Below are 14,994 nucleotides of genomic sequence, written 5' to 3' on the forward strand. Positions count from 1 at the left end.
AATTGGCCAATGCATGCTTTGGCCGACTTCGGGCTTTGACCGTTACATATATATATATATATATATATATATATATATATATATATATATATATATATATATATATATATATATATATATATATATGTATGTGTGTGTGTATTTTAGGGCCCCTAGTGTTTTTCTGCCTAGGGCCCTCCTCAAGCTTCATCCGTCCATGTTCTACCCATAAAAATCGAATGTACACGTGGCAGTAACAGAGCAAATAAACTAGCTAATTTAACTCATCGCTAGAAGTTAAACAGATCAATGATAACCAAACACATAACATTAGTTAGACTGCAGTATCATTAAACCGGCCGAGTTAGACCTGGTCAATAAATCGTTTTCAAAACACTCTGGACAATAAGTGTGTTCTTATTTACTGTCGTGGTAAATTACTTGACATTGTTCAGCAATTTTACCTAAGCCCTAAAAAATCCTACGAATATTCAATATTTTCCATTTACCATATAGTGCGATAATGTTTTTTTTTTTTAAATTTTCTGGTTTAATTAGTAAACGTTATTACATAGTTAAATCACAACACAGAAGTCAGAAAATATACGGAAAGGCCCCCCCCCCCCCCCCCTAAATTTACGAGCCAGCTGTTCAATCTGAATTTGCTCCTGATTTGGTCCTATTATTTAATGCACAGTTTTTGTATTATATTTTCCCGTTTTGTATTTAAGCATAAAAAGTCACAAAATAACTGCTGTATGAAAATATAAAGTATGCGTGTTTTACTTCTCAAATGCTTCTAACAATTACATAATTTCAAAATGAGGAACGTCATATTAAATCTGACACTGTGCTATTGTTTGTGGGTTTTTTCAGCACAAGGTAATTTTAATTTTAGATGTTTTAAAATAATTTATAATGTAAGCTTATTTTTACAGCGTATGAAGAAAGAAGAACATGCATATAATATATTTAATTATAATTAATTTCAACAAAATAGCTTTTTGGAGATAGATTTGTAAAATAATTTAACAAAAGATTGTAAATATTGTGTTAGTTTCGATTATGTTCATCCTAATATATAAAAGGACATGTTCGCACTTCTCTCTCTCTCTATCCGCAAGGTTTGTTTTAGGTGTAATGATCAGTATCTTCAGCGATATATGGAGAACTTGATACGGACTTTTGTTGAAAAAAATATGCTGGGTGTTTTAAATGTATAAACTAAATTTTATTTAAAGAAGGAAAATAAAAATAAAGGCATATTTGAATATAGAGACACAATTTTGATTATGCAACCGAAAAAGCGTTTATTGTTGTGAAAACATTCAATAAACAATGACGTCATATGTCACATGTTTAAACCACGGAAAGAACACAGAACTAATGGCGTCATCTTCCAATTATAGAATATAAAGAAATACACTATTTAATTCAAATTTGATATAGATCTATGAAATGTATAGTATACAATTTTCTCAAGCAAAAGCAATACAAATTACTTAAAAAAACAACAGAAATACCATTGAACAGCTGAGTTTTAAATGAATCATTTAATTCTCTTAATCAATGTGTTCATTTAATATGGTGTTGTGTTGACTAATAGTGTATAAAATTTGTTATTTTTAATGTGCCGGATTTTTAAAGCTATTTCTTTATTTTTTTTTGCTTTTTCACTTATATCGTTCGTTGTGTAGTAAAAAACATTGAGTTTTTACCAATAAATATTTTATAAAATATTTTTTCTCAAACATGTTTAAAAAATATAATAATATATTAGCCTATAATTTACGTGCAACGGGTACCGACGGCTAGTAAATTAGATTGGGTTAAACACAAATATTATGAGGCCTAATTTAAACGTAACATTTCGTGAATGAAAGTATAAAAATGTTAAAACTTTTTGATTATACTCTCACTTTAAACATAATAATTTCCCTACATAAATATATATTTTAAAATTCTACACATACTGCCAATTTTCTGATCGCTTACAAGTCAAAAATAAATGTTTGTATAAATATACAAACTTTAGTCATTGGGTCAATTTTATTAGAATGTAGATCTCCACATTTTCTTATACCAGGTGTAAAATGGTTTGGACCAAATTCCCAGTACATGTGTCACTGTGAGGATGACCAGTGTGACGACAGTGGTCAATGTGTCAGCGGATCCAAGTGTGCTCGTGGATGGTTTGGTATCAAGTGTCAGTATGGTAAGGTCAATGGTAATTATGGGATGGCTGAGCTAAATGTAAATGGTAAGGTCAATGGTAATTATGGGATGGTTGAGCTAAATGTAGAATGGTAAGGCCAATGGTAAATATAGGATGGCTGAACTAAATATAGATTGGTAAGGTCACTGGTATTTATAGGATGGTTGAACTAATTGTTGAATGATAACGGGGTTGATAAAAATGTACATGCTAATTTAGTTTAGGTACACTAATAGCTAACACAATCAAGAAATAGTCATCCATTCCTCAACAAGCACCCATATACTACATATATCAAACCAAAAAGCTTAGCACAAGCAAATGAAGGTAACTTTTCTTAATTATAGTGCATTTAAAGTAATTTTTGTTGCCGTAACGTTTTTCCACGTGTTTTATTTCCCAGTTGACTTGGCCTCAGGTTTATCTGACGTACTCACAGTAATTTTTGTTGCCGTAACATTTTTCCACGTGTTCTATTTTCCTGTTGACTTGGCCTCAGGTTTATCTGACGTTCTCACAGTAATTTTTGGTGCCGTAACGTTTTTCCACGTGTTCTATTTCCCAGTTGACTTGGCCTCAGGTTTATCTGACGTTCTCACAGTAATTTTTGTTGCCGTAACGTTTTCCACGTGTTCTATTTCCCAGTTGACTTGGCCTCAGGTTTATCTGACGTACTCACAGACGGCGATGACAGCACGTGCACGTCGGACACGGACATTACCATCGTGGACTTGCGGGAAGAGTTCCCGTTTACCTGGCTCAGACTAACCGTCATTGACCCAGGTGTGTTGGACTAATAGAACAAATGCTTTCATTCTTCTTTTATATGTTCTGTGTTTAACAATGTCTCTACAGTATCTTATTGGGTTTGTTTTTAAAAGTATCAAAGCTGCAACTAGGAGTTTATTCTGAGCAACCGTAAAAAAACGGGGCCAGAAGTCGGGTTGAAGCCCGATTAGGGTTTTTAAAGTTTTTATACAAAAATATTTGAATATGAATTCTTAAATATTTGTTTTTATAGACGCATTGAAAAATCTGAGAGTTTCTTTTCTTGACTCTCAAAATCCCGGGGCGCTGTCTGTTATACGGTGCAACGGTATGAAACTATCCTACATCAACAGTAAAACTCTTGACATTCGCTGTGACCTGTCTGTCATGGTACAACAGATTGTTGTGTCAGGTGACGGTGTCAGGTCACTCTGTTCTCTTTACGTCAGTGGAGGTGAGTTGGGCTATAAATATTTTCATGTGTACAAAGATTCTTGTACAGAAATAGATGAAAATAGAGCACACGATACACTACTGCAATAATTAGTTTGTATTTTCAAAATTCGGCATAGGTCGGAACGCAGCTCTTCGTCAATCTACTAGTCAGTCAAGCACGTATAAAGGGAACTGGCATTCGAATAATTCCGTTGACGGCAAAACCCGAAAGATTTGTTCCCGCACAGGCGATTCTTCCGATTCATCTCAGTACTGGAGTGTAACATTGTCTCCGCCTCAAGATGTCAACAGATACAGGATCTACAATGGAAATGACAGTAAGACGTCTTTGAAAAAAAACTAGCACAATACTTATTTACAGATTTTTTTCTAACTCATCAGAGCAGAAGTGGCCTAGCGATAGAGCGTTAGACTGCTAAACGAAGTCTTGAGTTTCAAACAGATAAGTATTGCACTTTGGCTAGCGCAGTGCTTGGCTGGGACGGCTAGTATATATAATCAAATGTATATACATGTATACGTACACATATACATACATACAGACATTTATATATATATATATATATATATATATATATATATATATATATATATATATATATATATATATATATATATATATATATATATATTGGTCAAAAGTTGTGTTTGTTGTTGACAAATACTTCTGCGTATTTGAAACAAAATTATAAAATGCCTTCTTAGCGTACATAAAATTTCAGTAAATACATACTAGTGGTTGCAATATTTTCCATTTAATGAATTTGGAGAAAATAATTTGCAACAACGGTGGTGCAGTCTCCGTGCGAAGATAATATCTAAGAGTTTAAATATCTATTCACAGCTAAAGGCAAATTTAAGCTCCAGTCTTACTCGTCCAGTGGAGTGACTTTGTTTAAATACAAAGAACCGAGAACTGTTGAACTTATTTACAACATCATCACCGCTACACTGCAAGAAAATGTCGCTAAAGTAAAGATTAGTGAGTCAGTCGGACCATATCTGACACTGTGTGAGGTTGAAATATACGGAGGTAAATTTTGTCATATATAGCTTACTGAAATTTTACAGAAAATAAAGCGGGAGTGATCTCCCCTAAACTTTCTCGAATATTCTTACATAACAATCAAGGGAATAAAACACGGGATATAGACATGAATTTTTTATCAATTTTTAATTACTTAAACTGTTAAAATAAAATAGAATTTCGTAGCCCACCAAGTGAACAGAAAAAATGTGTTTATAATAGTGCGGAAAATTAGTACTTTATAATTCAAATTAGTTTTTTGAGAAATCGGAAATAGCGTACAGTAATACTTCCGTTTAACGAAAATGATTCAGAATTCTTTCGGGGGGGGGGGGGGCTTTGTCTCCCCCCCGAAGAGATGCTCGGAAGAAACTCTGTACAGAAATACTTCCGTTTAACGAAAATTATTCAATTTTTCAAAATTTGACTGAAAGCAGAGAGTTGGATCTTTAACTTATATTTGAAAAACTGAAAGTAGATTAAGTTCCACTTCCGGTTTTCTGAAATAGCTGAAAATTTGTATTCGAACTACAAATTTGATGTAATACTTTTTTATGAAATTTCATCGTGCTAACAGTATCGGTACTCAAGTTATCGTGTTCACAGACATACAGACATACACTCATACACAAACGCACACAGATATACGAACAAAATTGCAAAACAAAGTTTTCCTACTCAGGGAGATGTATAACGTTAAGATTTGTGAAAATCTCGATTTCCATTTTTTTGCACGATTACTATACTTCCTCTATTCTTTGTATACGAGAAAGTAAAAAACAGCTAAGAATATATAAGAGTATATCTATCTATCTATATACTACTAAAACTCAAGTTTGTTTAGATGTTTGAATTTGTTTTTTGTTTTTTGTTTGTCCGTTTAGTTACAGGAGAGAATCTGCACTATGTGTAGAGCTGTACAATTTTCTTTTTTAAACAAACTGTTAGTCACAAATTAATTAAATAATTGATATTTCATTGGTAGATTAATCAAAATAATTATATAATTTCAGAACAATGATTTTATACTTAAAGTGACATCACATGATTTATTTACTTTTTATAACAATAATGACGGCTTCCATCGAAGATTTTGGTGCCCATTCAAAAGTTTAACGCGTTATAAAGCTAATTTTCTGTCGGCTATAGCTTTAACGATAAGTCCGTTTGCTTTTTTTGTTACGTTCCAACACTAATATTGTAATAGATTGAAACACTGACGACAGAAACCATGCTGTTTGTATATCGAGCTTTATTTGGCCTCAGCTACATGATGGAAAAAGAGGAAGAGAAAGTGACGAGACATAAAGATATATATATATATATATATATATATATATATATATATATATATATATATATATATATATATATATATATATATATATATATATATATATATATATATATATATATAAACAAGGGACATCACTCAAGATAACATTATAAATATAATACTAATACAAGAAGAGTGAGTTCCATTGACTTCACAATTCTCAATATATTACATCCCTTTACCCTTAGTAAACAACAACACATCTCTCAATAGAACAAATGATAGTATCCTAAAATCACCAAATATATTGCAACATGAACATTATGGTAGATTACACCCTTACAAACAATGCACAATATGCTACAACATAATTAAGATACAAAACAATGATGTCAAAGTCCTTTTGACCTTTAAAATCATAGGTCTAACTTATTTGGGACTTTGATTGTCCTATTTGACCTTCTCAGTGGCTTTTGATTTGGTGACTCAAGATTCTGACCATCTGGACTCTCTAGCTCAGGAGGTCTAGGATCTAAATCATTAATTCCAGAATTTACATTTTCTGACTCTAGACCACTTGGTTCACTCATATCAACAGAACTTGGTTGTGGAACAAACTGAGTTGGTGTGAACTGTTCAGATTTGGTGGGATTGATAGATTCACACTTATTATCTGCACAAGTTATTTTTAACTGGTCTGCATGTCTACGGACAACAAGTCCATCATTTGTTTTTACTTTATAAGACACAGGTCCTGTACATTGAACAATTTGACCTGGCATCAATTTTTCCCCTCTCCCATAATTTCTCAGATACACATTATCATTAACTCCAAATTCTCTTTCAATGGATGTTTTGTCATGATTTAATTTTTGTGTATGTTGATGTTGGGAAACAGACCTTTGAACAGTTGGACGTAGTAGGTCAAGGTGAGTTTTAATTTTCCCACCACATAGCAATTCGCATGGTGCAACACTTGTTGTTATATGAGGAGTTGTGCGGTATTTGGCTAAGAACCTGTTTACTCTTTCATGGTCACATTTAGATTCCTCTGTTTATTATTTTTGAATTGGCATCTGAAAGTATTATGCTATTATTCAGATCCTTAACTGACATAGATTTCTTTGATTGATAAATTTTCTCAGGTAATCTGATAGTGCTTTTAGGTAACCAAAAATACTGTTTAAAAGTAATATCCTGGACCATATCAATTTGCAACTGTGATCCAGTATTTGAAGTGGGTGTATTAAATGGCAAAAATCTTTTTTCTTTTGGTGTTACCCTTTTAGTTTCTGTAAGTGCTAATGATGTTAGCAAAGTTGTTTGATGATCACATTCCTTCTTATTTAATGTATTCTCTTTTAAAGCATTTGAAATTGCCATATCACCATAATCATTTATTAAGTTACAAATACTTTGTTTAGGTAACTCTGACTGATAATGGACTGCATCTTCTCCATCTTTTAGACTTAACTCCATTTTTCTTATTTTATATGGCCTTAAGTCATCATTCACTGACTCTTCAGGCCAACCGTTCTTACAGTACTCATATACTTTCATTAAGCACTCATCTTTTTGTGTTTCTCATTTAACATCACTCACATTTATATTGGAGTTATCCATGACAGTGAAAAGAACATATACATCTTCTGGTACATAACTAAGGCTTTGGTTTTTTAAAGGTAATCGACTAAGACTATCTGCACTATTCTCAGATCCAGGTTTGTATTTCAATTCATAATTGTATGCAGTTAGTGTGATAGCCCATCTTTGAATTCTTGGTGAGGCATGCTCAGGTAGGGGTTTGTTTTCCCCAAACAAACCTAGCAATGGTTTATGATCTGTAAAGATGGTGAACTCCCTACCAAACAGAAACTTGTGAAATTTCTTAACACCAAAAATGATGCCCAAGCCTTCCCTATCTAACTGAGAATAATTTTTCTCAGCCTGGTTCAAAGATCTACTGGCAAAAGCAATGGGTCTGTCACCATTTTCATCTATGTGGGATAAGACTGCTCCTACACCATCTGGTGAAGCATCACATGTTAAGATAAGTCTTTTCCCTGGGTCATAGTGAGTTAGTAAGGTGTCAGAAGACAAAACTTCTTTTGCTGCATTAAAAGCAGCATCTTGTTGTTTACCCCAGTGCCAAGTTGCATTTTTCTGCAGCAGCTTGTACAGTGGTGATAATTTACCAGACAGATTCCCTATGTGTAATTTATCAAGCCCAAAAAAGCTCTTAGTTGTTGGGTATTTTCAGGTTTGGGGGCTTCTTTAATGGGTTTTGTTTTCTCAGGTTGAGGTCTGATGCCTTGCTTGCTTAAAATATAACCAAGAAAACTAATATCTGTCAGCATGAATTGACATTTATCTTTGTTTATCTTTAAACCTTTTTCATCAACTATTTTCAAGACTTTATCAAGTGTTTTAAGATGTTCAGTGTCATTCTTACCAGTTATGTACACATTGTCAAAGTAAACACAAACATTTGGAATGTCCTTAAAAATACTGTCCATGACAGCTTGGAAAATTCCAGGGCTAGATGATATACCAAAACATAGTCTTTCATATTGGTAGAGTCCTTTATGTGTGTTTATTGTCGTATAGACTTTTGAATCTGGATGCAGTTCTAGTTGAGTGTAAGCATGACTAAAGTCCAATTCAGTGAATTTGTCTCCTCCTGCCAAATTCAAAGAAATTTCCTCAATGTTAGGAATAGGGTACCTATTTAGCTCTATTTGCTTATTCAGTGTAGCTTTATAGTCTCCACAAATTCTTACAGAACCATCCTTCTTTAATACTGGCACAATGGGCGTTGCCCAATCGGAATAGTCTACCTTCTTTATGATGCCATTAGATTCCAATCTACTTAGCTCATTTTCAATTTTATCCCTCATTGCATAAGGTGGAACTCTAGTTTTGCAGTATCTTGGATGTGTGTCTTTAATGCTTATCTTCACTGTCCTATCATTTAGTAATCCTGAATTACCAAAAACACCTTCATTTTCAGATATTACTTTATCTATTGAAGTAAAACTAGATTCTCTTGCTTTGTTCACTGAAAATATACTCTCCCAGTTTAACTTAAGATCAACTAACCAGTTCCTACCTAGTAATGGTGGTCCATTTCCTTCAACCACAAGAAGAGGAAGTTTAACACTTTGACCATTATAGCTTACACGAACCATACACTCTCCTATCACTGGAACATTGTCACCTGTGTATGTTGTTAGGCACTTGTGACATGGTTGTAGAGGCACTGATCCTCCTGTGACAGCTTCAAAGTCCTTCTTTGTGATGACAGTTAGAGATGCTCCAGTGTCAAGTTTGAAGATGATGCTCTTACCGTTGATATAAACTGGTACATTGATGGGAGCATGACTTGTTGATTTCACAGAGAACAGGTTGAAATCCGGCTGCGAATCAGTTTGAGCATTTCACTGGTAGAGTGGTTCATTGGTTGGGTTAGGTAGTCTTGGTGAGAGTTAACATAGTGCTGCCTTTGTTTGCGGTACTGTCTTGACTGGCTAGATTTAGCAACAGACGAAGACTTTGCAAAGCAGGCCTTGGCAATGTGACCTTGCTTACTGCACTTATAACAAGTTGCTGACTTGAACTTGAATCGATGAGATGCATGGGGACCGTTGCATCGATGACATTTTTGATAATTATTACTAGATTTAGATCTAGGATTTGAACGTGCAGGCTGTTTAGCATAAGTTGAAATGCTCTGATGGGGTTGGTGTTTGTTGACTAACCTGCTGTTTACTGCATGGATCCCTGAAGGCGTTAGAGATCTTGCCGCCTCGGATGACTGCTAGAATGAAATTGCAAGTTGTATTGCTTTTTCCAATGTGAGATCTGACTCGAAAAGCAACTTTCTTTGAACATCAGGGCTGTTTACACCTGTCACAAACTTTTCACATAGTCTGTCAGACAGCGTGTCTCCGAATTCACAGAATCTACTTAGATGACGTAAAGCAGCAACATATTCTGATATTGATTCGTTTGATTGACGAGTCCTACCGTCAAATCTGGCTCTACACAGGAACTTTGATGGTGTGGGCGCATGGTGGTCTGTTAGCAGTTTGCTCAGCTCGTTAAAGCTCTTGGTAGTTAGACTAGCTGGTGCGCCAGCCTAAATTGTTGAGGCCCTATGACTGTTAACAAAACAGCTCTCTTTTTGGCTTCTATCGTCACGTCGTTAGCTTCAAGGTAAAAGCTTAACCTATCTAGATAATCATGAATGGTTTCATCATTCGAATTGAATTCTTTTATTTGGCCATACAGCGCCATTATCCTAGAAATACTTAGCCAATATGCTCTAGCAAGCTTCTTTTTAAGTAAGCAAGTGCTCTTTTAAGTCGATTGATTTATCCTCGTCGCCAGTTGTAATAGATTGAAACACTGACGACAGAAACCATGCTGTTTGTATATGGAACTTTATTTGGCCTCAGCTACATGATGGAAAAAGAGGAAGAGAAAGTGATGAGACATAAACATATATATATATATATATATATATATATATATATATATATATATATATATATATATATATATATATATATATATATAAACAAGGGACATCACTCAAGATAACATTATAAATATAATACTAATACAAGAAGAGTGAGTTCCCTTGACTTCACAATTCTCAATATATTATTACAAATATCAATTTTCAACAGTCCATTTTCATTTAAGAATACAATAAATTTCTCTAGATCTGGAATCTAAAGATCAGCTGTCGAAGGAATTTATAGATCTAAAATCTAGGTCAAACCGAAATTAATTGTTTAAAAATAAAAACCATTATGAAATCACAATAAATTATTGAGTTTCTTTATTAAACTATTTTAGTCCTTAAATATTTGATATAAATCTTTGCTGTTTAGCTTTAAGGATCACCTAATTCAAGAATAAAAGTGATTTATCTATCTAGGTTCTAGATCTAGAACTACGAGAAAACTCGACTTAACCAAACTAGTCGTAGAATCTAGATAACTCTATCTAGATCTAGATAATAATGAGTTTCTATACTAAACTATTTCAGACCTTAATTATTTTATATAAATCTTTGTTTGTTTAGCAATGGAATTGGATAATTCGGGATAAAATTTAATTTGAAATAGATCTAATACAAGGGCCTATTTGCAGAAATGAAGTTTCTTACGCAGAATAAAAGTAAAATATATCAGTAAAAACATCCCTTATTTTACGAGCCTAGATAGCTAAGATGTTAGCAAATTCGGTTACCTTACGCGTGACACGGGCTCGAGACACATCATGTCAATGTTACTTTTTTTCAATTGTTATGTTAATTTTATTCCAATTTTTTGATAAAGTTGCCTTTCGGAACTTGGTCAGATACAGGGCAGGTGAAGTAGAATTCACCTGTTTCATTGCCCTCAGCATATGAAGGGATAGTGTGGTCAGAGCCATGATTAGCCAAAATCGTTTTTTAAACGATAAAATCATGTTGTATGAGACTTGTCGGGACACTGGGCAGGTGAAGTATAGTTGGGTAGGTCTCCTGTGAAGTCAGCATATGAAGACATATTGTGGTCAGACCCATGTTCAGTCGAAATCGGTGTTTTTAAAAGACAAAAACTTTTGAATGTGGGGTCTGGTTATTTTGTGATAATAAGTGACAGAAGTGATGTCCTTTATGGATGACCTCCGAAACCCACAGTTATCTAATGATAACGGGAAGTCTAGTATACTACTAAAACTCAAGTTTGTTTACATGTTTGTTGTTTTTTGTTTGTCCGCTTGTTTACAGGAGAGAATCTGCAAAATGTGTAGAGCTGTACAATACATAATTAAGTTGAGAACAATTTTCTTTTTAAACAAACTGTTAATCACAAATTAATTTAAAGACGTTAATTAATTTATTTATATGTTGATTGGTAGATTTACCACATTAATCATACAATTTCCAGAACAATGACTTTACTTATAGTGACGTAACATGATGCATTTACTTTTTATAACAATAATGGGGGCTTCCATCGAAGATTTTGGTGCCCATTCAAAAGTTAACGCATTATAAAGCTGATTTTCTGTCGGCTATAGCTATACGTCCGTTTGCTATTTTGTATTAGGTTACAACACTATTATCAATTTTCAACAGTTCTTCTAATTTGAGTATACGTAAACTTTCTCTAGATCTATAGATCTGTTGTCGGACGAAGAGAAAGTCAATCCTAGATCTAAATCTAGAATCTTGGTCAAACCATCATTAATTGGTTAAAAATAAAAAAAAAATATATTAAAAAATCACAATAAATTATTGAGTTTCTTTATAAAACAATGTTAGTCATTAATATTTGATATAAACCTTTTTTTTTACTATTTTTAGGTTTAAGGGTCATCTAATTCGAGAATACATATTAATATTTTGTTGAGAAAGGAAAAAAGTATTATATGCGTTTTAAAACTGTGTTGTTGTAAGCAGTGTAGATATGACCAAAGTTCTCGTCGTGGTTGATGATTTCATTCACTTAGCATCATGTTGCTGTGTGTTAGTAGTTCGATTGTTCTCCCGTCAAGTGAAGTTGGGTTAACGTTAACCTAAGATGTACCCGTCAAGGATAGTTTGCTCATTTGTTGTACTTTTCACATCTATGTGTAGAACAATAGCAAAATAATTTTTAACTGATTTTTTCCCCGTGTATTTACTGACTTAACATAGGAAGTATTATATTTGTTCTATGTATTCGTCGACTGCTCCCCGAAAAATTCGCGTTAGCAATTTGGTAACGAGATACCTGGTGCGTATACAATTTTTATCATGTTTTTTTCCATACTAGAATGTCCTGTTGGGACATGGGGCCTAACATGTGAGAACAACTGTAGCAAAAACTGCTACGAGACATCTTGTCACAGAGAAACTGGTGAATGTGACAACGGCTGTCAGGGATTCGAGGATCCGCCGGAGTGTACAAATGGTATGTGTGATGTTTTAAATTTATTTGTGTGAAAGAAATATATCTAACAAAACAAAGTGGGGCCTGTTTGTTTGTTTCTCACACCTAATCGATTGGATATTTGCAGAAGAGAATCAGACAAAGTTTGCTGTTCACTTTCACTTTAATGTGTAAAATAGAGCCATCTCAACAATCGCGTTTAAAGAGGTTGAAAATTTACATAGACAGACCGCAGTCTTGGTATAGACTATATATTTAAAAAAAAAGTTCTTGAACTAGATCGACATTCGCAAAGAAGATGACTATGGTGTTTTGGGCACTTGGGAAGATACCAGATTCTCAAAAGTGTCATAATAAGGGGTGAAAGATTGACCAGTTTGACAGCGCAATCTTACCTGTTTAAAGGGACATAATTGCATCAGGAATTTTTTTAATTTTCATTTGTGTGTGCGTGTATGTTTGTGTGTGTGTGTGTGTGTGTGGGGGGTGCACAGCCAAAAAGTATATACAGGTGTTGTGGCCTAAGGAGATGTTACCTACTTTTACAGGGGTAGTTGTTGCTTAAAAATGAATCTTAGCTATACTCCCCTTCCGCGATTTACCCCTCGGTAATTTTAAACCTCATTACTTCCAGTTCAATTACCCCTGTCAATTACCCCACTTAGTAGAATCCAAAAACTGCAGTAGGACATTACCTACTTCCAAAACAGTTACTCATAGGGTAACTGTAACAGTTACACGGTTACAATAACAGTAACGGAAACAGTAACGGTAACAGTAACGGTAATGATAACGCCAATGACAACGGTAAGGGTAATGCTAAGAATTAATAAATAATACCGATACAGCTAAGATTAAAGATAAACATAAGGAGAAATAAGTCTGGAAGAAACACAGTGGGTATTAGTATAAAATGTATTGCGTAGTGGGTTAAATAAACAAGGTGGTAATAGGGCTGGTAAGTAGGTCAACAACCAGTTCTACGGCTCAATAAAAGTTGCATGAGCCATAAAACTGGTTGGTGACCTACTTTCCAGCCCTATTGAGAAGAGGGAATTGATATGGGTTTTAATGGCTAAGACGGGTTAGGGGTGGCTAACGTCTTAAGCCCAGGTAAATCATGTCACATTTCAGATAAAATTAAGGTTAAATTTCAGACGTATGCTTATTTTGTATCATTGTGTTTTTCCGTTTATGTCAATGTTACACTTTGCAATTTTTTTTGCTGTAAGGTGTAAAAATCTGTAACTCCTACATGATACTATTCTGATATTTAATATTTGTATATTTTAATTGTATGAAATGGGGTTGAGGCTCACGGGCACAGGAAAAGTAAGGAACAAGCCGTTTTCTGTTCAACGTTTTGACTCTGATGCTTATTATATTTGTGAAACGAACTGGCATGTTGAGGAATGTTGGGTGACGTTTAGGTTAACTTTTACAACCAAGCGCTGTTACAGTTTTGAGCGCAGCATTATGTAAAGCTTTTTAGTTTGTCTTATAACATTTTGCAAACAAACATACATTTGTGCGTTAATATTTACATAGGGACATGGCTTTAAATGGCTGGAGTAAAGCCTAGCCGATAACGGCTATTACATAGTATAAATTAATAGTCCAAATATTCAGCCATATTATATATATATATATATATATATATATATACGCATTTAATTTAAAACCAAACTACAAAACTACTTTGTCTCTGCTGCTGATCCTTTTCAACTTTCTACTTACAACAGTTTGTTTGAAAGGGTTCTACGGCCACAACTGTAAAAAGACCTGCTCACCTTTCTGTCTAGACCATGACTGTAATCACATCACGGGTGACTGCATGACTTGCAAACCTGGCGACCCAAATCGTGCAAGGTAGCAATTTTTTGATTTCACTGTTTGCAGTTTTTTGATTTCACTGTTTACAATTTATTGATTTCACTGTTTACAATTTTTGATTTTACTGTTTACAATTTTTTGATTTCACTGTTTATAATTTTTGATTTTACTGTTTACAATTTTTTGATTTCACTGTTTACAATTTTTGATTTCACTGTTTACAATTTTTTTATTTTACTGTTTACAATTTCGAAGCTTGTTGCATATTTATTTTTAAACGTTCTAAACGTTGGTTGTTTTGATTAAATTTTATGTGTGACCCTAGGCGGTGTCCAAAAATGCCCTAACCACTGCGCCGAACAACTGTGCTACCCTGAGAATGGACTATGTATCATGTGGGAGGGTTGGAACAACGCCAAATCAGAACATGGAATAATGTTGATCAGATGTAATCGTTGGCTAACTAGTGCACGCATTATTATAATACAATAAAACAGTCCTGTTGTGT

At 33.9% G+C, this 14,994-nt stretch overlaps 1 protein-coding gene across 1 annotated transcript; it reads left to right on the plus strand.

Annotated features, from left to right (window-relative positions):
• The first annotated feature begins 645 nt into the window (after positions 1-645).
• Positions 646-14,994, plus strand: LOC131953044 (uncharacterized). Its single transcript, XM_059316034.1, has 9 exons — positions 646-861; positions 2,066-2,194; positions 2,840-2,977; positions 3,216-3,416; positions 3,535-3,735; positions 4,263-4,451; positions 12,537-12,674; positions 14,396-14,522; positions 14,812-14,994. Exons 1-9 carry the CDS (start codon positions 801-803, stop codon positions 14,831-14,833), a joined length of 1,206 nt encoding a protein of 401 aa, XP_059172017.1. The 5' UTR covers positions 646-800; the 3' UTR covers positions 14,834-14,994.

The sequence above is a fragment of the Physella acuta genome, unplaced genomic scaffold (genome assembly GCF_028476545.2).
Source record: "Physella acuta isolate Inbredline_101_S28 unplaced genomic scaffold, ASM2847654v3 ptg000902l, whole genome shotgun sequence".
Lineage (NCBI taxonomy): Eukaryota > Metazoa > Mollusca > Gastropoda > Physidae > Physella > Physella acuta.